Here is a 24,144-nt window from a genome sequence, read left to right as displayed (position 1 = left end):
AAAACAGACAATACATAATTAACAATTGGAAAAATGAATTGGCACGGTAAGAAAAAAAGAGAAAGAGAATCGAATGAAGAAAAAAAAAGGACTATTGTAGCTTTTGGAAAGTTTGTTGATCGAAATAGATCAGAAAAGAGGGAAAAATAAAAATGACGGTAAATGAAAAAATTTTTGTTGTAAACAAAATAACGGAAAGAAATCTTTTTTGGCATGAAATGAAAAATTTAAAAATAGTTTGGACATACTAATTGAATCGAGGAATGGAATTGGTCAAAGGAAAAGCATAGAAGGAGGTAGAGGGTTTTGGGTGCAAAAAAAAGTTGGATTTGATTATTTTTTGGAATAAATGATTTGGGGCAGATTTTTTTTCTTGGTTACACAATGGGATGGGAAAAAAGGAAAATTTTGGTTTGAATTGATAGAATAATAGGGATGAATTTGAAGGTAGATAGAACTGAAAAGTATGGATGGGACAAATAATATTTGGAAAAGGTGAAAAAATCGGTAGGAAAATTGATGGTCAAATGGGAAACGAAATGAGTTGAATGAAAATGGATGAAGACAAAATATTGGATGATAATAGAAATAAAAAGACACTGAGATTTTTATATTCAGGAAAATGAGGAAGGGGATGCAAAGACAAATGAATAAACAGACAAGAACGATAAGCATTGATAAATGATGATGATAATAATAATAATGATGATGATGATGATGATGACGATCATAATAATAATAATAATAATGAGGATGAGTGATTGAAAATGATGAAAAAATGGCAACGAAAAAGACAGAAAAAAAAACAAATAAAATCATAATAAATTCTTGTGAACGAATAAACAAACAAACAAAGGAAAAAAATATATTAATTTTGAGGTTTTTTGTTTCTCATTGACATCATCTATAATAAATTGATGTAATGGAATGAAGCATATTATATAACAGAATTGAATTGTAGATGGATCCAGCCATCGTTATTCACATTTTGTTATAAATCATTTTTCAAAACTTTATCCTCAATAACCGCCACCTAGTGTTAGAGAATCAAAAAAAAAATGTAAATTTTTGTTTTATTCAATGAATGAAACAAAAAAAAATATTTACCCCCACCACCATTGTTATATCCGCCATTGTTATTACCACCATAACCACCGCTATTACCTCCATATCCACCACCACCTCCGCCATAGCCACCCATATCTCCATAACCACCACCTGTATTGCCTATTAAAATAAAAATTTATTTATTTTTGATTTGAAAATGCAATCAACTATACTTACAATTTCCGCCACCGCCTCCACCACCCCCACCACCATAACCACTATTTCCGTAATTGCCTCCTCCGTATCCACCTCCACCGTAACCACCTCCCTGTGATTTGAAGCAAACATTTATTTCGATTAATGAATCAATTATGCATAACTTACGTAATCAGGACATGGCATATATTCGGGTTCCTTTTTGATTACAGGCAAAGGAACTGGCAATGGTACAGGGAGTGGAATGATCTTCTTTTTCGTCTTCAAATATGTCAACAATGTTAATAGTGGCGAAATTTTCTTCAGGATTTTTTTGGCTTTCAATTTTTTAAATGCTTGAGCTTCGTTCACTTGAAAGCTAAGCAAAAGAAATGATTCCAATACGATCAATGTGAGCAATAATGATCCAGGTGACATAAGGCACCTTAATGGTGTGATGGCAGTTTTTCTGGTCAACATTGTAAAACTTTTTGATGATGATGGCTATGAGGATGGCAAACTAAACGATCAAATGAACACACAAACGATCAATGTATGATTTGATTGCGATATGATTTGTTCATTCGATTGGAACGATCATTTTATATACAAATTTGTGGTCAACCACAAATCTATAACCTTTCATTGTAAAATTATTCATACCATACGAATCGAAAGTGTTGTAGAAAAAAAGGTGGTAATCATATAGTGAAAAGTGAAAAAAGAACAATTAAAATGAAACAAAAGAGAAACAAATCCGAAGCATTATCACACTTTGGGTAAGAAGCTTGTGAAATTGAAAAAAAATGAAAATTCAGGTTACCTTGTTCATCATCTCTCATTTGTATTGTTCACACCCGATAAGAGTTCAACTAAATCAACTGAGAATATCCCGGCGAGTTGAAAAAAAAATCAAGATGATGATGATGATGCTGAGAGAAAATAAATCGTCGGTTATTCGGTTATTTTTTCTGTTTTTCGTTCAAACAAACTTCCATCAAGATGATCGAAGATGTCTCAATTGTGTGAAAAAAAAGGTTTGATCAATAACATCCAGCAAAATAATAATCAATAGCTTTGTGTAGAACAACAAATAACAATGACATAAAACACTCAGTCATTTGTCGGGTTTTTTTGTTTTGTTTTTGTTTTGAATTTATAACAAACGATGTGATAATTGGAGATATGGACATTTTTTCGGAAAATTTTTCGCGGGTTAGTGCCGGTCTGTTCGGACAATACAGACCACCAGACCAATATCATCAAATTGAATAAAATGATGAACAAACAAAAGATTTTTTTTCTTTTTTTCTTCATAAACTGATCCATCCATTCGGGTCATCATCATTAAGATTTTCGTTTTCGTTTTGTTTTAAGTGGTGAAATATTCAAGTGGATTATTGGACAAATGAAGAAGAGGAAATAATTTGCGACCAAATTATTTGATGATGATAACCGCAGCGTAGGCGCTTAACAACAACATCGAAATATATGAAGGAAAAATAAATAAATCAGTCACTAACTAAACTAAACCAAATGTTTACCGAATGACAACGGGAAAATATGTAAATGAATTAAAAAGAAAACAAAAAAAAAAAAAAAAGATTTTAGCCGGCCGGTAACATTGCTGTCATTAAAAAATATTTACTTCCCGAAATTATTTCAATTCGGGATAAAATTCGATCAGTTGAACCACTTGTTGATATTTGTTGAACTAGCTATTCATCATCATCAACAATATCGCCACATTTATGTCAATCATTCATCATCGGGTTTCAAGATGCAATAAGTCGTTGACGAAGTTATTGATCGATCATATTTCCGGGGGGAGGAGGCAAATAATTCGGTATTACTATAGTCATACAAACATGAAAACAACAACAACAACAACATATTGGTTGTTTTTGTTTTTTATTGGAATTATTTTTTTTATTTTACTGTGATAATTTCCCTATTCAATCACAAATTTGACAAATTTTTTAATCTTCGAATCACCGGTACATTCAAAACAATTAATCTTTTTATTCTGATGATGATTGAACAACAGTGATTGAGACAACATAGCATTTATTTGGATTATTATAAACATCAGCCAATTACAATTTTTACTACAACAAAAACAATGTTTTTTTTTCTATACACAATACATTCAAAATGATTTGAAACTATTTTATGAATCAAATCTGGTACGGTCTTTAATTTTAAATGTTCCAATATTTGGCTGTTCGATTTCAAGCTGTGCAATACACAAACAATTTGTTTCGGAAGAAACAAAAAACACAAAGTGAGAATAAAATGAATGATTTCAATCCAAGGAAATCTTCATTCATTCATTCATTTCTGGATCGATGATTGTGTCAAAATGATCAATGAGGATGAGGATAATGATGATTATGACTAGCCATTTGTTTCCTGGTATATGTTCCAATGTTTGTGTTAATCGAAACAAATTCATGACTATGTTTGTTAAACAAGCATGTTGAAATTTTGATGAAAAGTGTAGCTTCCCTGTATATAATTGTTGTCACTTGATTCAAACCGTTGTGTAAATATTAGTGTTTTGACAAAACATAAATCGATATTGTTGATCAAATAATGGAAAAAAACTTGGATAATCGAATGAATTCTATTAAATCAATAAAATCTGGAAATATAATCAGTTTTTATTTGTATTAACAATTACAATTCTTTGATTCACAAATGTTGCCATTTTTTTCTTCTTGAAAATTCATTGGCTCTTATCCCAATCATCAATATCTATATTATTTATTTATTGATTTATCATAAAACTAGTATATGTTACTATAGTAACAACAATATATCAATCATTTAAATGATAAAAAAATCAGGATATATTTCACCGCTTATCATTTTGTCATTTTCAAATTATAATAAAATTGATGAAATGAGTATAAAATATGGCTATTAAAAATCGTTCAACGCCAGAAAAGAGACAACAATGTCATCGAAATCGTTGAAAATATTGTTCCAGCCTGCTGATGGCATAGGTCATATTAATGCTGCAATCGGTCTAGCTCAAGCACTTGCAAACCGTGGTCATCAAGTATTTGTTTTCACCTTGCCCAACGAAATCGGAACATTTAAAAAGTTTGGACTTAATGAAATTCATCTTCAATTAACGAATGAAGAGAATAATAAAAAGAAAAATGATTCAAATGACAAGAAAGATGCCGACAAAGATCATCCATTGAAATCAAGTAAAGAAACATTGGAACGTATGTCTGATGCTGGTATCTTTTCACATCGATCATCCATTGACAAAATAGACGCATATCGTGCAATGATAGATGTTCGCGATCAAACTTCACACGGCTATCAAAGACATCAACAACTTAAAGAAATTCATCCGCAAATGGTAACGGCTATTGATAAACTAAAACCGAATTTGATCATAGCCGATTCATGCCATTTTAGTTTGTCACCATGCATTGCTTATGGAAAAATTCCTTGGATCTTTTTGTACTCTGAGAATCCATTGTCATTGTTTGATTCACCAAATGTTCCACCACCATTGTCAGGTAAACAACATAGATTAAAGTAATTGCTTTTAACTTATTGAATTCAACAGGTTATCCCACATATGACAAAACTTGCTGGAAAGAATTCCGCGAAAAGTTTCAAAAAGATTACTGTGAAAGTCATTGTTACGCACAAAATTTGATCAATAAAGAACTTGGCTATCCAGAAGTCGATGAAAAAATACCTTTACTATTATCACCTTATTTGAACATCTATGGCTTCCCCGAAGAATTGGATTATACTGATTTAGCTAAACTACCAGATAATTATATTCGTATGGATACTTATTGTAGAAAAACTGCAGAAAAATTTGAATTACCAGACGAATTCAAAAAGAAAATTCAGACTGAAGATAAATTGATTTATTTATCATTAGGTTCTATGGCTGGATTCGATGTTGAATTGATGAAAAGATTAGTCAAAATACTTGGAAAAACATCTCATAAATATATTGTTTCAAAAGGTATCCTTCATGACCAATATGAATTGCCTGATAATATGTGGGGTGGGCCATATGTTCCACAGACAGAAATTCTTCCGATTGTCGATATGGTCATAACACATGGTGGTAACAATACAGTTTCCGAAACATTGTCATTTGGAAAACCAATGTTAGTGATGCCGTCATTTGTGGATCAATTTGATAATGCGCAACGTATCACTGAAAAGGGATATGGTTATCGTCTTGATACCTATGGATTCACTGATGGAGAACTAATCGAAACTGTTGATCGTATACTCAATGATCAGCAAATGAAAGAAAAATGCAAAAAAGCAGGCGAACGAATCCAGAATTCCAATTCCAAAGAAAAAGCTTGTGAAAAAATTGAAGAATTGGCCGAGAAATTTTCAAAAACTAATTAATCTACAATGTCAATTTTTTCATAATAGATTTGACTTATATTAAAAAAGAATTGCCTTAAAACTGAACCAATTTAATTGGTTGATTTACTTTGATATAAACTTTGATTTTAAAAAACCTGCATTATCTTATCTAAAAGACACTTCAATGAAAAAAAATGATTAATCAATTGATAATAACTGTTGGAAACAAATTTTGTACTGAGGATGAACGTTGCAGTTTTACAAAAATATAAATTTTGATTTTTGAGCTCATCGCAGGATAGAACTGGATCTGCAATCAACATTGAGCTGAAAGATATGAGATAGTCATGTTTGTATCCAGCAATAGACAGTGAAAAATTTTCGACAAGTCGATTATCATAGTGATAAACAGATTTCATTATTAATTAGATAAATCATAAAATACAGGGCGTTTGATAAGTCCCTGATGAGTTTTTTTTCGATCTCATTCAAAAACTATAAGGATATAAGATATGATGTTTATGATGAATTTATAGGGAATTTATTAAGGTTTTTTGAGTTATCATCAAAATTTTCCATCAATGATACTTTTGATGAAAACGATTTTTTCCGAATCAATGTCTAAAATTTTCATCAACGCAATGGCATTTTCTCTATGGAGGCATAGCCATACTTTCCAATGGAGAGTATGCTATGATCGCGTTCGAATTTCTGTTATGTTGTTGAGCTAAGTGAAAATTGTGTTGAATGACCAAAATTGTGATTTTTTCTGAATTCATGGATCATCCCGAAGAATCATAACTTGGAAAATCAAAATTACCAACTTAACAAAAAAAAAAAAAAAATTATCAATACCATATTATCGTCATCCATTTTTTAAAGTAATCTTGTCATTGTTGTTTTATTGTCGTTATCATATCATTGTTATTTTTTGTTATAACCATATCATTGTTATCCCCTTCTTCATTATTCATATTTTAATTTTTATAAGAAAAAATTTCTTAAACCGATCGGTCTGATTATTCTGGTCATGTTAGGTTAGTAATTTGGATTTGTCAAGTGATGATTCTTCTGGATTCTGTTGAATGACCAAAATTCTGATTTTTTCTGAATTCATGAATCATAACTTGGAAAATCAAAATTATCAACTTAACCTAACCAGGATCATCACTTGGCAAAGTCAAATCACTAACCTTTACAAATCATTATTTGACATATCCCAATTGACTGACCTAAAATGACCAGAATCATTTGAACAAACTCAAATTACTAACCTAACCTGTCGGGAATCATCACTTGGTAATTCTATCAATGTTTAAAATTTTCATCAAGGTAATGGCATTTTCTCTATGGAGGCAATAGCCATACATTAGCACAACTCCAATGTGTGCTAAATTGTTAAGCAAAGTGAGAATTATTTTGAATGTGCAAAACTTCAATTTTTTCTGAATCGGCCAAACATCCAGAAGAATCATCACTTGACAAATCCAAATTATTTAAAACAACAATCTAACCATCTACCACAGAATGGTATCAATTAAGCAAGCAAAAGATTCTTTGGCTCGAAAGCAAACACCGACCGGTTTACGAACATTTTCTTATAAAAATTAAAATATGAATAATGAAGAAGGGGATAACAATAATATGATAATAAGAAAAAGATAACAATGATATGGTTATAACAAAAAATAACAATGATATGATAACGACAATAAAACAACAATGACAAGATTACTTTAAAAAATGGATGACGATAATATGGTATTGATAATTTTTTTTTTTTTTTGTTAAGTTGGTAATTTTGATTTTCCAAGTTATGATTCTTCGGGATGATCCATGAATTCAGAAAAAATCACAATTTTGGTCATTCAACACAATTTTCACTTAGCTCAACAACATAACAGAAATTCGAACGCGATCATAGCATACTCTCCATTGGAAAGTATGGCTATGCCTCCATAGAGAAAATGCCATTGCGTTGATGAAAATTTTAGACATTGATTCGGAAAAATCGTTTTCATCAAAAGTATCATTGATGGAAAATTTTGATGATAACTCAAAAAACCTTAATAAATTCCCTATAAATTCATCATAAACATCATATCTTATATCCTTATAGTTTTTGAATGAGATCGAAAAAAAACTCATCAGGGACTTATCAAACGCCCTGTATATCATTATCACCTCAAATCAGAAATTTATTTTTACATAAAATGTTGTGAAGTTCTAGCTCGATCCACAATTGCTGTTCAAGTTTTTTTTAAAATTGTGAAAATATTTCCAACTAATTTTAATTGAAAAGTACTATGGCATCACAACCGAAAAAATTGATGAAGATTTTCTTCATGCCGATGGATGGAGTTGGTCATATCAATGCCTGTGTAGGAATGGCTCAAGCATTAGCCAAACGTGGACATCAAATTTATTTCCTCACGAATCCTATGTTTGCTGGTTCATATTCGAAACATGGATTCCAGGAATTTGTATTGCAAAGTGATGTTAAAAAACAAATGCTTGCTGGAAATGGAGAAAACAATGACAAAAAAGCGCATCCGATCAAGGCATTTGCTCCGATGTTGCAAAAAATGCGCGAGAGTGGCATGTTGTCCGGCAAAACACCATTTGAAAAAATCAAAATTTTCGACCCGAATGAAGAAGAAGAAGTAGACTTGATGGCAAAAATATATGAAGAAATGAAAGAAGTTCATCCAAAGATTGTAGAACTGATTGAGCAAGAAAAACCTGATTTAATTATCGTAGATCATTTTTTGGTACCTCCTTGTATTGCATATGGAAAGACACCTTGGGCGTTTTTATTTAGTGGTAATCCTATATTTATTTTGGATCACCCAGAATTACCTCCTATATCATCAGGTAACTTAAAAAACTCAAGTTTCAATACATATTCGCTTATATCTATTATCATTGACTAGGTTATCCAACAAATGATCGCACTCATTGGGATGAATTTCGTGAAAAATTTAACAAAGGATTTCCAGCCGCAATCCGTTATCGTCAGAATATGCTAAACAAAGATTTTGGCTACCCCGATGTTCCTTCAAATCAATTCTTGTTTCAATCACCATATCTAAACATATATGGTTATCCGGAAGAATTAGATTATACTGATTTGATTACTTTACCGGAAACTTATGTTCGTCTTGATGCATTCTGTCGAGATTCACCTGAATCGTTTGAATTACCAACCGAATTTAAAGCTAAAATCAAACCTGGAGATAAATTGATTTATGTATCAATGGGCTCGATGGGATCGATTGATGTTGATCTGATGAAACGATTAGTAGCTGAGCTAGTAAAATCGCCCCATAAGTATATTTTCTCAATGGGACCCGCTCATGATCAATATGAATTGGCAGATAATATGTGGGGTGAGGGATTTTTGCCACAGACAAAACTTTTGCCATTAGTTGATTTGGTTATAACACATGGTGGTAATAATACCGTAACGGAAACGTTTTCATTTGGCAAACCAATGATTGTATTACCATTGTTCGGTGATCAATATGATAATGCACAGCGCATCACAGAAAAAGGATATGGAAATCGCATGAATGGTTATCTATTTAAAGAAGGAGAACTCTGTCAAATGATTGACAAAATGCTTGATGACAAAGAAATGCAACAACGATGTTTAGCTGCTGCCAAACGATTAAGTGCAACGAATTCAAAGGAAAAAGCATGCGAAAAAATTGAGCAAATTGTGGAACAATTATCATCAAAATGAAACATTTGAATTTTGATTAGAAAATTTTAATTACAACATATATAGATGTAATTAAATGTTTTACTATGAAATAAATTTCAATTTATCGTCCATATTTCAAGTCAAAAAATTTGATAAGTTCTGTACTTTGATCATGTATGTGTAATTAGTTGATCTTTCTGATAAGCTCCGTGATAATATGCAAATATATCGATGAGTTTGTGATTTCCTATAAATCGATCAATAAATGTGAAATGCAGTGCAAAAAACCAGGAAAAAAATGACGCTAAGGTTACGAATGTATTATTTTTCGATTTATTTTGAAAGTATATGGAAAAAATTGACTTAACATATCAAATTGTTTATGTTTATGTTTACGAGTTCGGCCATCAGTTTATTTATTGTCAAATCGATTCGTTGGTCACATTACAAATCTCACTTGTTTATGTGTGTGCTGTCAATATGTTTCAGACAACAAGTTATTATATTTGCTTACCGATAACGATTTTTGAGTATAAAAATACAGCGAAAAAACAAAAAAAAATTTCGTTTAAATTTCAACAATAAATTCAGCACATAAATCAACAATCGATATTGGATGAAAAAAAATGGTTCAACAAAAGAAAAAATTGAAAATATTTTTCCTGTCATTGGATGCAGTTGGCCATATTAATGCCTGCGTAGGATTGGCACAAGCCCTGGCCAAACGTGGACATTTAATCTATTTCCTTACAAATCCATCGTTCGCTGGAACGTTCGAGAAATCTGGTTTTAATGAAATCATATTGATTGGAGATGAAAATCATCAGACAATTATCGCTGCCAAAATAAAATCTAAAAAAGAAGCGACACATCCCCTTGAAGCTATTGCGGCCAGGTTAGAACGAATAAGAAAAACTAATTGGCTCAGTGAAAAATCATCGTATGAAAAGATTCTCGAATTCAATCCAAATGAACCGCATGATTTTCTGCTGGAAAGATATGAGGAATTAAGAGCTGTTCATCCACAAATTGAAGTTGCAATAAAACAGGAACATCCAGATTTAATCATAATCGATCGATTTTTCATCCCACCATGTATTGCTTATGGCACAAAACCTTGGGCTTCATTGTTCAGTGGTAATCCATTACATCTGTATGATTCACCTGATGTTCCACCACGTTCGTCAGGTAAGATGAACATTGATAGTACAAATCGAATTTCAACACTGATTTTATTTCTTGACAAAGGTTATCCATCAAATGATCGTACTGGTTGGGAAGAATTTCGCAAAAAACATCGAGAAGGATTTCCAACTGAAATAAGATATCATCAAAATAACCTTAACCGAGAATTCGGATATCCTGAAACAAGTGAAAACGAAATTCTTCGTATATCACCATATATGAATATCTATGGTTATCCAGAAGAATTGGACTATAGAGATATTGCTCAATTACCAGATAATTACATTCGAATGGATACATTTTGTCTCGAAACATCTGAACAATTCGAATTGCCAAAGGAATTCCGATCAAAACTTTTGCCAAATGATAAATTAGTTTATGTTTCGCTTGGATCAATGGCCTCAATTGATGTCGATTTAATGAAACGTATAGTGGCCGAATTATCGAATTCACCACATAAATTTATTGTTTCAATGGGAGTAGCTCATTCACAATATCAATTATCCGATAATATGTGGGGCAAAGCTTATTTAGTACAGACAAAGATTTTGCCATTAGTTGATTTGGTCATAACGCATGGAGGAAATAATACAGTAACGGAAGCGTTTTATCACGGCAAGCCGATGCTTGTCATGCCGTTATTTGCCGATCAGTATGATAATGCTCAACGTATCCTAGAAAAAGGTTATGGTAATCGTTTCAATGGATATTTATTCAAACAAGGAGAATTATGTGCAATGATTGATCAAATTCTAAACGATCAGCAAATGATTCAAAGGTGTAAAAAGGCGGGGGAACGTATGCGTTCAGCTAATTCTAAGCAAAAAGCTTGTGAAAAAATTGAAGAAATTGTTGAAAGATTGTCATTTAAAAATTAAAAAGTCTTATTCCTGATCTTAATTTTTCTCTAAATTCAATACTTACAAATAAATTGACAAGTTTATAAAAAACAAAAACAAAAAATAATTTGTATAATTATGCATTTTCGTAATAACAAATGAAGATTGATTGGGTGCGTATATATGTGTAAATGTGCGCTCATGGACCGGATTCTCATTGAGCTAGTTGATATACAAGCTTTGATTACGAATGTCATAACTTATCAATTCTGAGAAAAATGCACTCAATATCAATAAAAACAAAATGTTTCGACTGTACGTTTCAAATTTCAATGAATGATCAGTAAGTTTTTTGCACAAAATTTTTTTTATTAATGATTAGAAATAACAAAAATTATATCACAATTTTTTCGCGTTAAAACAAAAATTATCAACATTATAAAATATTCTCATTAAATTTATTAGATGATTAGTATATAGATAGATATAAGTTGATAATTAGAACTAATGTTCTATTTCAAACCCATTTTGGCGGGAATGGCAAATCATATACATGGCTGTGATGATTATCGCCATGAAGATGTTGATGATTTTTGATATTTGGACGTAATGTACAGGTATTATTGGCAGTGTATGCAGCATTTAAACATGATAATTCAGCTATTTGATCATTTTCCATATCATTATTATTATCGTTATTCACAGCATTAAATTGATTGGTGAACTGGTCATTATTATTATTGTTAGTGTTGTTATTGTTATTAGGTAATTGTGATAGGGCATATGGTGTTTGAAAATAATGAACCGTAGTGTTTGTGTTGTCATTCGATTCGTTAGAATTATTACAGCATAATGTTGCCTGAACGGTCAATAAACCGGATGGATCTGTTATTTTATTCAAATCACATAATTTTGAATCCAAACATGTTGTTGTTGATGTCACTATAGTTTTCGCAGTAGATGTTGAATTATCAACCGACGATAATGGTTTAGATAGATCCAAATTTTTAATATCAGAGTCCAATATTGATTTCATTGTTTGAATATTTGTACGTTGTTTTTTCAAAGTTGCATAACCTAATGCTGCTGAATGTATCATTTCGATTGAATTTGTTGAATTATTAGCAGCCAGCATTGTTGGCGTACCATTAATCATACATTTGGCGGATGCAATACCATTGTTTAAATTATTATTTCCAGGACAGAAACCATAATTGTCAAGATTGTTGCTCAATAATCCAGTACTATAACGTGGTTCATTACTTGAATCACCGGTTGCTGTCGTTGGACAATATGTTGTGGATAATTGATCAGAAATATGGGCATGAATATGCGAGGGCGTTCCATTAATACTCGTATGATTATGAGAATTGCTGCTACCGTTTCGTGCACCAATGGCTGACAAAATTGTACTTTCAAATTGTTGAGATGACCGTTTGGTGCCCAAAACAAAACAAGCGACTAAAATGATCACAGTAAGAACTATCACAGAACATGTTGCCGGAATGACAATGGTCAATGATTGCATCGAGCTAAGTGTGTTTGATCCGCCAACTCCGCCACTTGAACCCATAGAGCCCGAAGAAGCCAAGATTGAATTTTCCGATGTCAATGTGCGCGAGATGGTTTCCAATGGTGGGATCGTTTCACCATCCATGGTCAAGGTCGCAAACATGTAGGTTTCTTCAGTGGTGCCTATGTCGGTTAAGGCAGCCATATTTAGCAAGTACCAAGTGGCAGGTCGTAAATCAACCAATTCAACAAAACGTTGTTCACGGGGCGAGATTTTTGATGAAGCGACAAGCCATTCGGAATCCATCCGCGGCCGATACTTAAGTACAAAGTATTTGATATCACACCCATTTACAAGCCAAGCATCCAGACGAATCAGTGCTACGGTTGAGTTGACAGTGATGAACGAATTCCAGTTCTTCGGGGCTATTGGTACTGAAGATAAATTGTTAATAATCCATATAATTTTGCAAATCTTACCAGAACCCTTGGTGCGAACGGCAATTGCCTGGCTAGGGTCGCCTTTGCCAACGTTGTTGTAAGCAATAACATAGAATTGATATTGCGTGCCGCACAACAGATTCGTAAACGTGTATGAGTTCTGTTGAGAATCAACTTGTCGTTCTTTCCATTCTCCTGATTGGGAGGATTTTGCATACAGAAAGTAGCCGGTTATCTCTGGTACGTCCGAGTTGGATGTTTGTTGCTCTGCAGCGTATGAATCGTCGGCTGCTTCAATCGACCAACTTAGTTCGACTGAATCATAGTTAACGTTGACCGATGTCAAAATTGGTGCTCGTGGTGGATCGTTCACCAAAGTTTCGCCAATCACCTCCTCTGATTGTGGTCCTGGGCCAATTCTATAACAAAGCGACATAAGTTTCAGGTTTCATAAAATCAATGGAATTCGAACCTATTGAAGGCTTGGACAATGACCAAGTACTTGGTCGCACGTCGAAGATCTGTAATCTTTACTTCTTTGTTCTGAGTCGATGGTTGTGAGGATTTTTCCTCAACAACCTTCTTGAACATAAAGTGTTCGTCCAGATCAATGGCTTTATAGCCAACGTAGTAACCCAGAATCTGGCCATTTTGATGTTCTATTCGTGGCGGATGGAATGTGACCTGCAGTGAATGTGCACTTGATGGGTAGACGTGAATGTTTAACGGAGGACCAGATGGCGCTAGAAATAGAGAAAATTTGTAATCTTTGTCTCAGTCCAATTTAAACAGTCCATCCTAACCTTCCTCTTTAGTCGTGATTTTGAGCGGTGGCATTTGAAATGGACCGAGTCCCAACTTGTTTTCTGCCTGAACTCGAACTTCATACGTAGTCATCGGTTTAAGAGAACGCAGACTGATTGAAGATTCAGTTCCCATTAATGTTTGTCGGAAAATAGTGCCGGCCGGCTTAGATGATGGCTGGTGTAGCTTCCCATTTTGCTCATTGATGTTTTGCTGTTGCAGGTTGGTTGTTGCGTCGAGATGATGCCATGAGGGTAATATTTCCAACCACTGGCGATATTCGACATGATAGGCGATAATGGGACTGTTGCCGGAATATGGCTGTGACCAAGCGACAACAGCGGACCTGCTATCTAGTTCCAACACATGAACATTTTCTGGTTTCCCGGGTGGTTCTGGAATTGAAACAGAAAAAAATTCAATGATTGTTCTAGCTTCTGATCAAAATTACCTTGAACTATCAACTGAAAGTTGTATTCATCCTTGCCGAAGTTGTTGGATGCCAGACATGTGAAAAGGGAAGAATCGCGACGATCAACATTTGCGATGCGGACAATGTATGAGGTAATTGCTCGATCCGACTGACCTGTCACTCTTCTTAGCAGGTGATACCGATTATCTGTGTGCAGTATCTGTTGTTCAAGCAATGGATCGGATGGTAACCGGTCGAATGTGGAACCAAAATCGAGTGGCATTCGATCTTTGGCAACTTGCATCGAAACTGGAAATTCACCATAAGCCTCACAAGCGAATTCGATTGATTCTCCACGTTGAACAGTATGAGCTGAAAACTTACTTTTGAAGTGTGCGGGCACTGTGTTAATGAGGTTATGAGGTTAATGAGAACTTTTTCGTGTTCAAATCTTACCGTGGACTTTGAGCGTGATGACTTTGCTCAATCCTGAGCCTACTCCATTATTGGCCTGGCAAAGGTAGACGCCTGAATCCTCTTCACTCACATCACGGATCATGAGACTGCCATTTTCCAGGGTGTGCATGTGCGAATTGCTGACCACAGTACGGAAGAAATGAACGATAGACGCTGGCTCTCCATCAGCCGGACCTATCGATGATGAAGATAGTTTGGAAGAGGTGGCTAAGCTCGACGATTTGTCATGGGCACGTTCCCACCAGATTCGAGGTTCACCGCTGGCAGAGCAATCGATGACCACGTTTTGACCTTGAATGGCTTCGGTATCGGTGGGTGGAATTTTCCATTTAGGCGGCACTGGGTATCAAAAGTAATTCATATTAGTCAAATACACTTACAATTTTTGATGTCCTTACCGTTGACCTTGACTACGATTGAGTATGTAGTTACAGCTGCCATGTTGGAAGCGATGCAGGTATAGTTTCCCGAGTCTTCGGCGATCACTGAAGAAATGTACAAAGTGGCCGAAAATTCATTAGTTACATCCAACTTTATTCGACGCGAGGCACTTGTGCTATGAGTGTCGTGGATGGGTTCGCCATCCTTGAGGAAATGAATGAGCACTGGAGAATCGCCTTCGACAACCGAACAGGTCAACATGACTCGCATTCCTTCGCGAAGATTTGGCGGGGGATTGAAAGGACTGATAACCGGAGCAACAAGTATTCGAATGAACAATTCAGCACTGGCAGAGCTAGCACCGTTGGGCCCGGTGACCACGCACCGGTAGGCTCCTTCATCGGTGTTGCGTTCAACTTTTTCGATAACCAGCGTGCCATTCAACAGCGACTTATGACGATGGTTCTGTGGCAAGCGGCTGCCTTGATCGTTAGGAGATGATTTCTTGAACCAAACGATCGATTCGAGTGGGTAACCAGCTGCCGGACAATGTAAATGAACTGTGTGGCCAGAAATGGCTGTCAAGTTTTTCATTTGACGGACAAACGCCGGACCGTAGACGTTAATGCGACCAGAGTGGCTGATTGAGTGGACATCGTTGGACGCTGTGCAAGAATATCTAGAAAAGCAAATTTGATATTGAAATCTGATAGAATTGATCCGACTTACATGCCACCATCTTCTGTACGAAGAGAACTTATGTTGACAAAACTGTTGACAATACCATCGCCATTGACATAGTCACCGATTCGAATTCGTCCATTTTCGAGTAATGGAGCGCCATCCAACGTCCAAACAATTTGCGGCAGTGGTGTGCCAGTAGCTGAACACTTGATCGACAAAGGCACACCTGGTCGCAATGGTTCAGTGATCGTGAAAACCGTGATGAATGTTGGCGGATCATCGGCCAACGCCAACTCACCGCTCGCTTGGACCGATTCGAATTCATTACTGACAATGCATTGCTGGCGAATTAAAAGTTAATTTTTGCAGATTTATCACTATTGAAATACTTACAAACATGCCACGGTCTTCACGACGAACTTGTCGAATCTGAAGCAATCTATCATTGTGCGATAAATGCACACGATGGTTTGCATGCTGACGATTACTTGCGGTTATTGCTTGCGCAGCCATTAATGGTCTAGCGTTCCGGCGCCAATGAATTTGTTGAATTGGCGAACCGCCGGTTATCGTGCAATTGAATGCTACATTATCACCATCGGAAGCTAATATGTATGATGGGGTCATAGTGACACTTAATGGTGCCTTGACAACAAGTTCCATTTCAATACGATCTTCACCAAGTGAATTGTTGGCAACACAAACGTAAATACCGGAATCGGCAATGGCCACATCACGAATGAAAAGTGAACTATCCACTTGAACGAATCGACCGGCCCGGCTAAGACGATATGGTGTGATGTACTGCTCTCCGTTGAGCAATTCATTCTTATCATGCATGTCAATAGATCTGTTGTTTGGTGGAACCTGAAATGTCCACACTTGAAGCCGCTGCAATTTGTTTCCATCAATTAACGGTGAAAGTAGGCTATGATGAGAAGACGATTGCAAATCGTTTGATGTTGATTTAATGCGATACCATGTAAAAGATGGCCAAGGTTGAGCTTGGGCGACACACGACAACTCGATTGTCTGACCGACATTGGCTATGACTATTGGTCTTTCACTACCACTATTGGTAGATATAGTTGGTGCCGTAGTGATAATTTTTGGAGGCATGTTTGTTTGAGGTTCTTTAAAAAGGAATTTACAAATTTTAAAATAGAATAAACGGAACAAATCATACCTGTGACGATTAAACGTCCATAATTGGCACTTAGTTTGGTATTTCCACTGAGCATATGCTTAGTTTGGCAACGAAACATTAATTTCCTAGGTTGTTCATGGCTATTCTGATTGCGTTGTTTTTGTTGCTGTTTATGATGATGATGATGACGGTCGTTTTTGTTATTATCAATAATATGGACATTATCATCACTATCGTCGTCATCATCATTATCATCATTTTCAATACGATGTACATGAAGCTCACCATTCGGCATAACACTATAACGACCACCTAAACACACACATGTGTTAAGATCAAGAAAACAAAAAAGTTAGTGTTTTTAGAATTTGTCTGACAAATAAATCTGAAAAAAACACTGCCATTATAAATGAAAAATTCTTGATGACAATCTGTTTGATACATGAAAACCAGATCCTAATGCGATATACATCTTATAATGTTTTTTATTTATTTTTATTTTTTTTTGCAATATTTTTTTTACTTTTCTGGTTTTCTTGTCTTGTCTTGACGTATGGTGATTCAAAAAAAAAAGAAAAAAAGAAAACAAAATATAGAAACAGAATCCAAGAAATAGAATAGAATAGTGAGATGAAATGCTAACAATCAAGATTGATTGGATAGATATGGTATCATGTCTTATGCTCCAACTATGTTCGATTGTTGGTTAGGTTAACCGAGTTTGTTTTTTTTTTTGTTTATCAAAAAGTAAAAAATCAATTTTTTTTCTTTCGTTGTGCAATCATGATACAGTAGACATTTTTTTCCTATGCGGATGTTGATGTTTTCATTTCAAATTTTTTCTCCTATTGTTTGCCAAGTTTTTGTTGTTGTTGTTTTCAATTAACTCAAAATCAATAATAATAAGAAGAAGATGAGAAAAATGAAATGTCAACCAAAATGATAAGGAATTTAATGAGAAAAAAATATGAAATTATAAAGGCGTGTCCGTAGAGTTATCATTTTAACGCCTTTTAATAACTGCTTTTTATTTACACTATCAAAATAAGTTGTGAATGAAATGATTTACTTTTTTCGTTTGAAGTAAGGGAAAAAACGCCTATTCGGTTGGCTAGTTTTTTTGATGGTTCTCTCATAGCGTCATTAACCCGTATGTGTGTTTTCATTAAAAAAAATATCAATTTTCACTATTATTTATTTATTGATTTTATTCGATTCGCATGAAATTTAGAGCAAAGAAAATGAAAGACAAACTTACCCTTAAGTAGATCGGAAATAATTGGACGATCATCATCATCACCATAACGTAACCAATTTGTTACATGAACATATTCACGTACAAAACTTGGAATATGACAACGTAAAATCTAAATTCAAATTCAAATTATAAATGTATCAACAACAACAACAACAAAATCAATCAATCAAATACTTACGCCTGTATTTCCTTTGATAGCAAAATCATCATATACTTGAATCTCATATGATTGACGAACGCCTATTTTGAAATGGAATAAATTGGAAAAATAGAATCTTTAGTTTTAAATGAATTTTTTTTTGTTGAGGAAATTAATAATTTTCTGATTCTATGTTTCTCTTTTGCTTTTTTTGTCTCCAAATAGAAATGTGTGTGTTCAATGAAAGGCTAAAATCTATAATTTATAGCTAGTTATAATTTATTTCGAGAAAGAAATGAAAAAAAAACAAGGCTCAGACACACAAATGTACGGCTAACAAACAATCGAGAATGAAGATATTAAATGAATGAATGAAAATGTATGTAATAACTAATTGCCTCAATATTTATCAAAATGTGTGAGATGAAGAAAATGAGAATTTTTTTTGAAATGGGGGTGTTTGTCTTGTTCTAATCATCATTATCTTTCGTTTTTGGTTGTTGATGTGATGATCATTGATGGTAAAACATTTGTTACAGAAATGAAATGATCTTTTCACTCTACACTTGCAATTAAGATGATGATGATGGTCAATGTATCACAATTTTCTTCTTTTTTTTCTGATCTGTTTTTCTTTGTTCTCATAGTTTCGATTTGTTTCTGGCATTTTTCTGGAAATTTCCGTTTCATGTTATTTTCTACTTCATTCCAATTCATTCATTCATTCATTCAGTCATTCATTGTGTTTCGTTGATGATCTCAATGATTATGAAGATTGGTTCATTCATTCATTCATTCATTCATTACATCGGACCAACAACACAAAATTCAAAAAGAAATATATATGAAAAAAAAAGTTCAGGAACATTCCGTTTCCGTTTTAGTTTTGTTTTTGTTATTTTTCACAATGATGATGATGATATTTATGGTGTACTTATTATTATTATTATTATAATAAAATACGTATTTTTGTGACAAAGAATGAGTGATCCAAAGTTTTTTTTTGAATTGATACAAACAAAAGACGATGACAACGAATGACAATGTCCGTCTTTTCTTTTTCTACATTTCTTGTTTTGTTTTGTTTTTTGTCTTTTATTTTTCACAAAGACAATACCAAAAAGAAGTAAATGAAAGAAAAGTAGAACTTGATTCTGAAATTGATATATCAATTTTCAATTCGATTTGTGGGCAAATTCTTTAATGTGTTCGATTGTATACGATAATGAAAATAAAAAACATTTCGTATATGTGTGTGTGTGTGTGTTCAGTTGATAATATAAATTCTGGTTTTTTTAATATTGTAACTTTTGACTTTTGAATTGCGTCATTCTTCTGTTCAAATAATATAATCATTTGATGATAATGATAATTGCTGCCGTCAAGATATCATCATCATCATCATCATTCGAGAATATATGTACACAATCGAGAGTAGAATTTGCCTTTCATTCGAATCAGTTCATGATGATCATCATCATCGTCATAATTATTTTTTCGTTTGATGATTTTATTACAATTGACACATGAATTTCTTTTGTTGTACATAGTTAACTCTGATATGTCATTGCAATCATCATCAATACAGAAAGTTTTTTTTCCATCATGATTTTTTTTTCTCTCCACTGTTTTTGTCATTTTGCACATGATTGTTTTCTGATCTAACAAAAAATATTTTAATTCTATATGCGCGTTATTATCATTATTCTGGAAAGATTTCTGCGTGTTTTCAAAATGATATGCAGAAGAAACTTCCGATTCTTCATCCACTCTTCAGAAGATTTGATTTTTTCTTTCCTCTCTTTACTAATATGCTCGAGGTCGTATTTCATATTCTTTGTATCCGTTCTTCTTTTTTTTGCAAGCTATTAAAAACCGGAGTGCTTCCAAAACTATTTAGTTCTCTTATCTTTCGATTAATTCAATGTGAATGTCAAATAAGATACTCGCTTTATGTTTTTATATCAATTTTCAACAACAACAAGAAAAAAAAAGTTGACAAAAGGAAGTTGAAGCAATAATAATAATAATAATAATCATCATATTCATCCTTATGTATGAAAATTCATTTTCCGGTATTTGAAAAGTAAAGTTAGGAAAATATGATCAGAATCTTGAATTTTTTGTCTTTTTAATTTTTTTTTTACTTCTTTTTCTTTTACTCTCAAATGTCATCAGTATCATTTTTGCATGTAATAAAAAAAAGTTTTTGAAGCAAAAAGATTTTATTTTTGCTCATTGTTTACAACATTTTGGTGTTACATTGAAATTTTTTTTTGACGAGTTCCATCATCATTATTAGGTTTTTTTCGCTTGATTATTATTTTTATTATTATTGTTACTGCTGATGATGATGATAATTTGATGAGACTTTGAAAAAGCTTGACGAAAAAAAATGGTTACAATTCTTATTTTCTTATTCTTTTCAGCTATATTACGAAGTTTTTAAAAGTGCGTTGAGGAGAAGGGAAAGGAAAAGTGATATCAACAAACGTCATTATCGTCAACACGATGATGAGTTATTTTCCCCTTTTACCAAGAAAAAAAAACGAAAACAAAATTGTCATTTGATTTTATGTCTTTTTGTTTCTGCCAACACATATAATCAACAACATCAAACATCCACATCCAAAATATCCAAACATACTTTCCTGAAAATGTTTTTATTGAGATGAAACAAACAGAAAAAAAAGAGAGAAGAAACTTAAGATAATAACAATGTATAATGACAATCGATGTGATGGGCGAATTGTTTGTTTGAATATTTTTTTTTTTGTTGTTTTCTTTTTCTGTATTGGTTGTCAAGGTGTTTACAATTCCTTTTACTATCTTTATAAGAGATGTAAACATGTTTACTAAAACAAAATGATTATTCAAGTTATTAAATACCCGAAGGGCTATTATTGAACACAAATAAATGAATATAAACTTTTATACAATAAATTTTCCATATAGTTATATTTTTATTATCAAAATGTTTGAATATCAAAAACATCATCAGAAAAATTTATCAAACATTGTTGTTCATTGATGATTTTGGATTCTATATTCCAAATTCTTTTTTTCAAATGATGATGATGAGTGATGCTATTTCTATCTAGTGGATGCAATCACCAGCGTGATGTTCGACATTTGAAAAAAAAAATATTTTTTTATCATTAAAATGAAAGATTTTTTTATATTTAATGCTTCATTTGGTTCAATCGTTCAACGATCGTCATCATTTATTACAATAATGGTGAAGAAGGTTAGAGATTTTCATTTGAATCATTCATCCGATCCATTCGTTTTCGATTAGATTTTTTTTTGATTTCGTCAACAACAGCTGTAACTACACATTGAATTCCAGATTCCATAATAATTTTTCTGGCCCATATCCATCCATTCATTCAATCATTCATCCAGAAGATGGAACCCGAAAATTTTTCGTTATTATTTTCATTTGGTTGACCGGTTTGACTTTTTTTTTTGGGGCCATCATTTTTTTTCATTTGTTTGTTTGTTTATAATATATTTTTGAGTAAAACAATAAGGTTTGTCATCTTTTGTAGTTTTTTTTTCAATTTTCTGATAGATCTCAATAATTTAGAAATCTATATCCTTTTTTCATTCCCTTCCATTTACATTCTCTCTTCGTCATCGAACAAACAGATAGATTCTAGATTAAAGTGTTTTTCATTTGTTCGCACACATACACACCCACACACATGTGATAAGTGTTTTTTCTTCAATTTTTTTTGATTCTTCCAGAATAAAGTGAAAAAAAACACTAAGTGTCAACATCATCAATTGATACAACAATAATAACAAACAATATAGCGAATGATGATTGTTTTATACGATAGGAAAAAAAACAAAGAAACTTTTTTTCCTGTGTTTTACAAACAACAAACACTTGAATGATGGTATATCAAAATCTGGGGAAGAAAAACTTGACCAAAAACAAAAAAAAAAAATAAAACAACAGAATCATTTTAAATGAAACTATGAAAAAAAAACTTACAAATGACAGCAACAACAACAACAAATTTTTTTTTCATTTTCAAAATGTCCATCAACATTGAATAAACATTTCGTAACTTTTTTTTTTTTTTTTGGTTCAAAGATTCGATAAAATGTTTGACAATTTGGATGACATGACATTATATGAAAAAAAGGAGTTTGTGGGGGAAACAAAAATATTTGAATGATCAAATAAAATGAAAATCAATCGACAAGAGTAATTTGGGGGGATACAAACAAGAATTTCTTTAAAGTAGAGACAAGAAAAAAAATGGCCCAGAATTTTCACTTGAAACTAATGATAGATAATAGAAGATATTTGTTTGAGTGTATTGAATATATATTTTTTCTCTATGATGATGATGATGATGATGATGAGTAAGCAAAATCATTGATCCAAAATTGTCATTCTCCTGTCCAGTCATCTTATTCTTTTTCATATTTCATATATAAACACAGAATAATATTTTCTTTCAATCCTGTCATCATCATCATCGATTTTCATTATTTGTAAGCAATCGAAATTATTAGTTTTTTTCAGCAAAAAATATTACTGTGATTGTTTTTTTTTTTTTTTTTTTTGGTTTCTTTTCAAAGATTTTCCATGATAATATAATAATGTTTTGAATATTAAATTCGGATCGAGAATTGATTTAAGGATTATTATTTTGTTTTTGTTTTTCATTTAGAAAATAAAACTGATCAATATGAAAGATGAGAATAAATCATCATCATCATCATTTTTTTCGTATTAAAATTCAGTGAAAAATACATAAATGACGTTTTTCCTTTTTTTTTCTCTTCTTTTTAGTATTCCGTTTTATTTTTTTCCCAGTGTGAAAGACAAAATTATTAATTCAAATATTCAAATGGTTATGATGATGATGATGATAATTACAGGCCATACTCGACCGGACATAGCATAGTTGGTGATGATGATTATTATATAACGTGTCATGTTCTGGTTTTTTTTTCTCTCTCTCTCTCACCCATTATTTTCCCAAAATTCAATTCAGTCCTAATCACATATAGGGGCAAACAAAATACTATGAACTGACAAACAAACTAACTAAATATTCAACAACAAAAAAAAAATTCAAATGAATAAATAAATTCAACTCATTTACATTATCATTGTAATAATAATAGTTGTTGATGATGTGGCGTAATTAAAATGATGATGATGATGATGACAATAAACAGTGATGATAGATATGGGATGGGGATGTTTTTTTCCCCACTTGGTTACAAATATTTATAATTATCATCACACACACACGCAGACATTCAGCATAATAGGAATATTCAAAGTAAAATTGAAAAAAAACAACAAACTTTTTATCCCATTCTAACATTGTATATTTTCGATAATTTTATAGTGACAAAAAAAAATGAAGAAGAAAAAAAATTAATATGATCTCACTTTTCTCTCACTTTTTTTTGGCCAATTTTTTGCTGGTTTCATGTATCCACAAAAAAATACATTGAATTTCATGTAATGAAGCGTTATTATATAATATGAAACCAAAGACCATATGATGGTGGTGATG

The 24,144-nt window shown here is 32.7% G+C and overlaps 5 protein-coding genes across 6 annotated transcripts in view; 3 read left to right on the top strand and 2 right to left on the bottom strand.

Moving 5' to 3' along the window:
- Window positions 1-2,579, bottom strand: LOC113797975 (uncharacterized). Its single transcript, XM_075824686.1, has 5 exons — window positions 2,066-2,579; window positions 1,432-1,881; window positions 1,285-1,375; window positions 1,108-1,227; window positions 1-1,033 (listed from the first exon to the last, which is right to left on the bottom strand). Exons 2-5 carry the CDS (start codon window positions 1,720-1,722, stop codon window positions 1,020-1,022), a joined length of 516 nt encoding a protein of 171 aa, XP_075680801.1. The 5' UTR covers window positions 1,723-1,881; window positions 2,066-2,579; the 3' UTR covers window positions 1-1,019.
- A 1,558-nt stretch (window positions 2,580-4,137) lies between these two features.
- LOC113799534 (UDP-glucuronosyltransferase 1A6-like) lies at window positions 4,138-5,712 on the top strand. The gene is made up of 2 exons (XM_027350215.2): window positions 4,138-4,781; window positions 4,832-5,712. The coding sequence occupies exons 1-2, from the start codon at window positions 4,202-4,204 to the stop codon at window positions 5,644-5,646; spliced, it is 1,395 nt and encodes a 464-aa protein (XP_027206016.2). The 5' UTR covers window positions 4,138-4,201; the 3' UTR covers window positions 5,647-5,712.
- A 2,037-nt stretch (window positions 5,713-7,749) lies between these two features.
- On the top strand, window positions 7,750-9,446 carry LOC113799627 (NDP-glycosyltransferase YjiC-like). The gene is made up of 2 exons (XM_027350330.2): window positions 7,750-8,481; window positions 8,541-9,446. Exons 1-2 carry the CDS (start codon window positions 7,914-7,916, stop codon window positions 9,350-9,352), a joined length of 1,380 nt encoding a protein of 459 aa, XP_027206131.2. The 5' UTR covers window positions 7,750-7,913; the 3' UTR covers window positions 9,353-9,446.
- Window positions 9,447-9,582: 136 nt separating this feature from the next.
- LOC113799436 (NDP-glycosyltransferase YjiC-like) lies at window positions 9,583-11,457 on the top strand. The gene is made up of 2 exons (XM_027350096.2): window positions 9,583-10,501; window positions 10,562-11,457. The coding sequence occupies exons 1-2, from the start codon at window positions 9,940-9,942 to the stop codon at window positions 11,374-11,376; spliced, it is 1,377 nt and encodes a 458-aa protein (XP_027205897.2). The 5' UTR covers window positions 9,583-9,939; the 3' UTR covers window positions 11,377-11,457.
- A 324-nt stretch (window positions 11,458-11,781) lies between these two features.
- LOC113799129 (cell adhesion molecule Dscam1-like) overlaps window positions 11,782-24,144 on the bottom strand; it is a 19,770-nt gene continuing 7,407 nt past the window's right edge. For both annotated transcript variants that reach the window (XM_027349756.2, XM_075824666.1), the window contains exons 4-15: window positions 18,632-18,693; window positions 18,454-18,562; window positions 17,235-17,507; window positions 16,442-17,181; window positions 16,094-16,389; window positions 15,382-16,043; window positions 14,963-15,322; window positions 14,546-14,908; window positions 14,094-14,489; window positions 13,763-14,033; window positions 13,330-13,709; window positions 11,782-13,284 (exon numbers count right to left, since the gene is read on the bottom strand). In XM_027349756.2, coding sequence (XP_027205557.2) covers window positions 11,855-13,284; window positions 13,330-13,709; window positions 13,763-14,033; window positions 14,094-14,489; window positions 14,546-14,908; window positions 14,963-15,322; window positions 15,382-16,043; window positions 16,094-16,389; window positions 16,442-17,181; window positions 17,235-17,507; window positions 18,454-18,562; window positions 18,632-18,693 — 5,342 coding nt within the window. In that variant the 3' untranslated portion in view covers window positions 11,782-11,854. The remainder of the gene's footprint in view (window positions 13,285-13,329; window positions 13,710-13,762; window positions 14,034-14,093; window positions 14,490-14,545; window positions 14,909-14,962; window positions 15,323-15,381; window positions 16,044-16,093; window positions 16,390-16,441; window positions 17,182-17,234; window positions 17,508-18,453; window positions 18,563-18,631; window positions 18,694-24,144) is intronic.

The sequence above is a fragment of the Dermatophagoides pteronyssinus genome, unplaced genomic scaffold (genome assembly GCF_027571235.1).
Source record: "Dermatophagoides pteronyssinus isolate colony J.1.1.1.1 unplaced genomic scaffold, Derpt_VIB-CSIC_2022.12 sq0002, whole genome shotgun sequence".
NCBI lineage: Eukaryota > Metazoa > Arthropoda > Arachnida > Sarcoptiformes > Pyroglyphidae > Dermatophagoides > Dermatophagoides pteronyssinus.
This window is presented reverse-complemented; position numbering and strand designations above follow the sequence as displayed.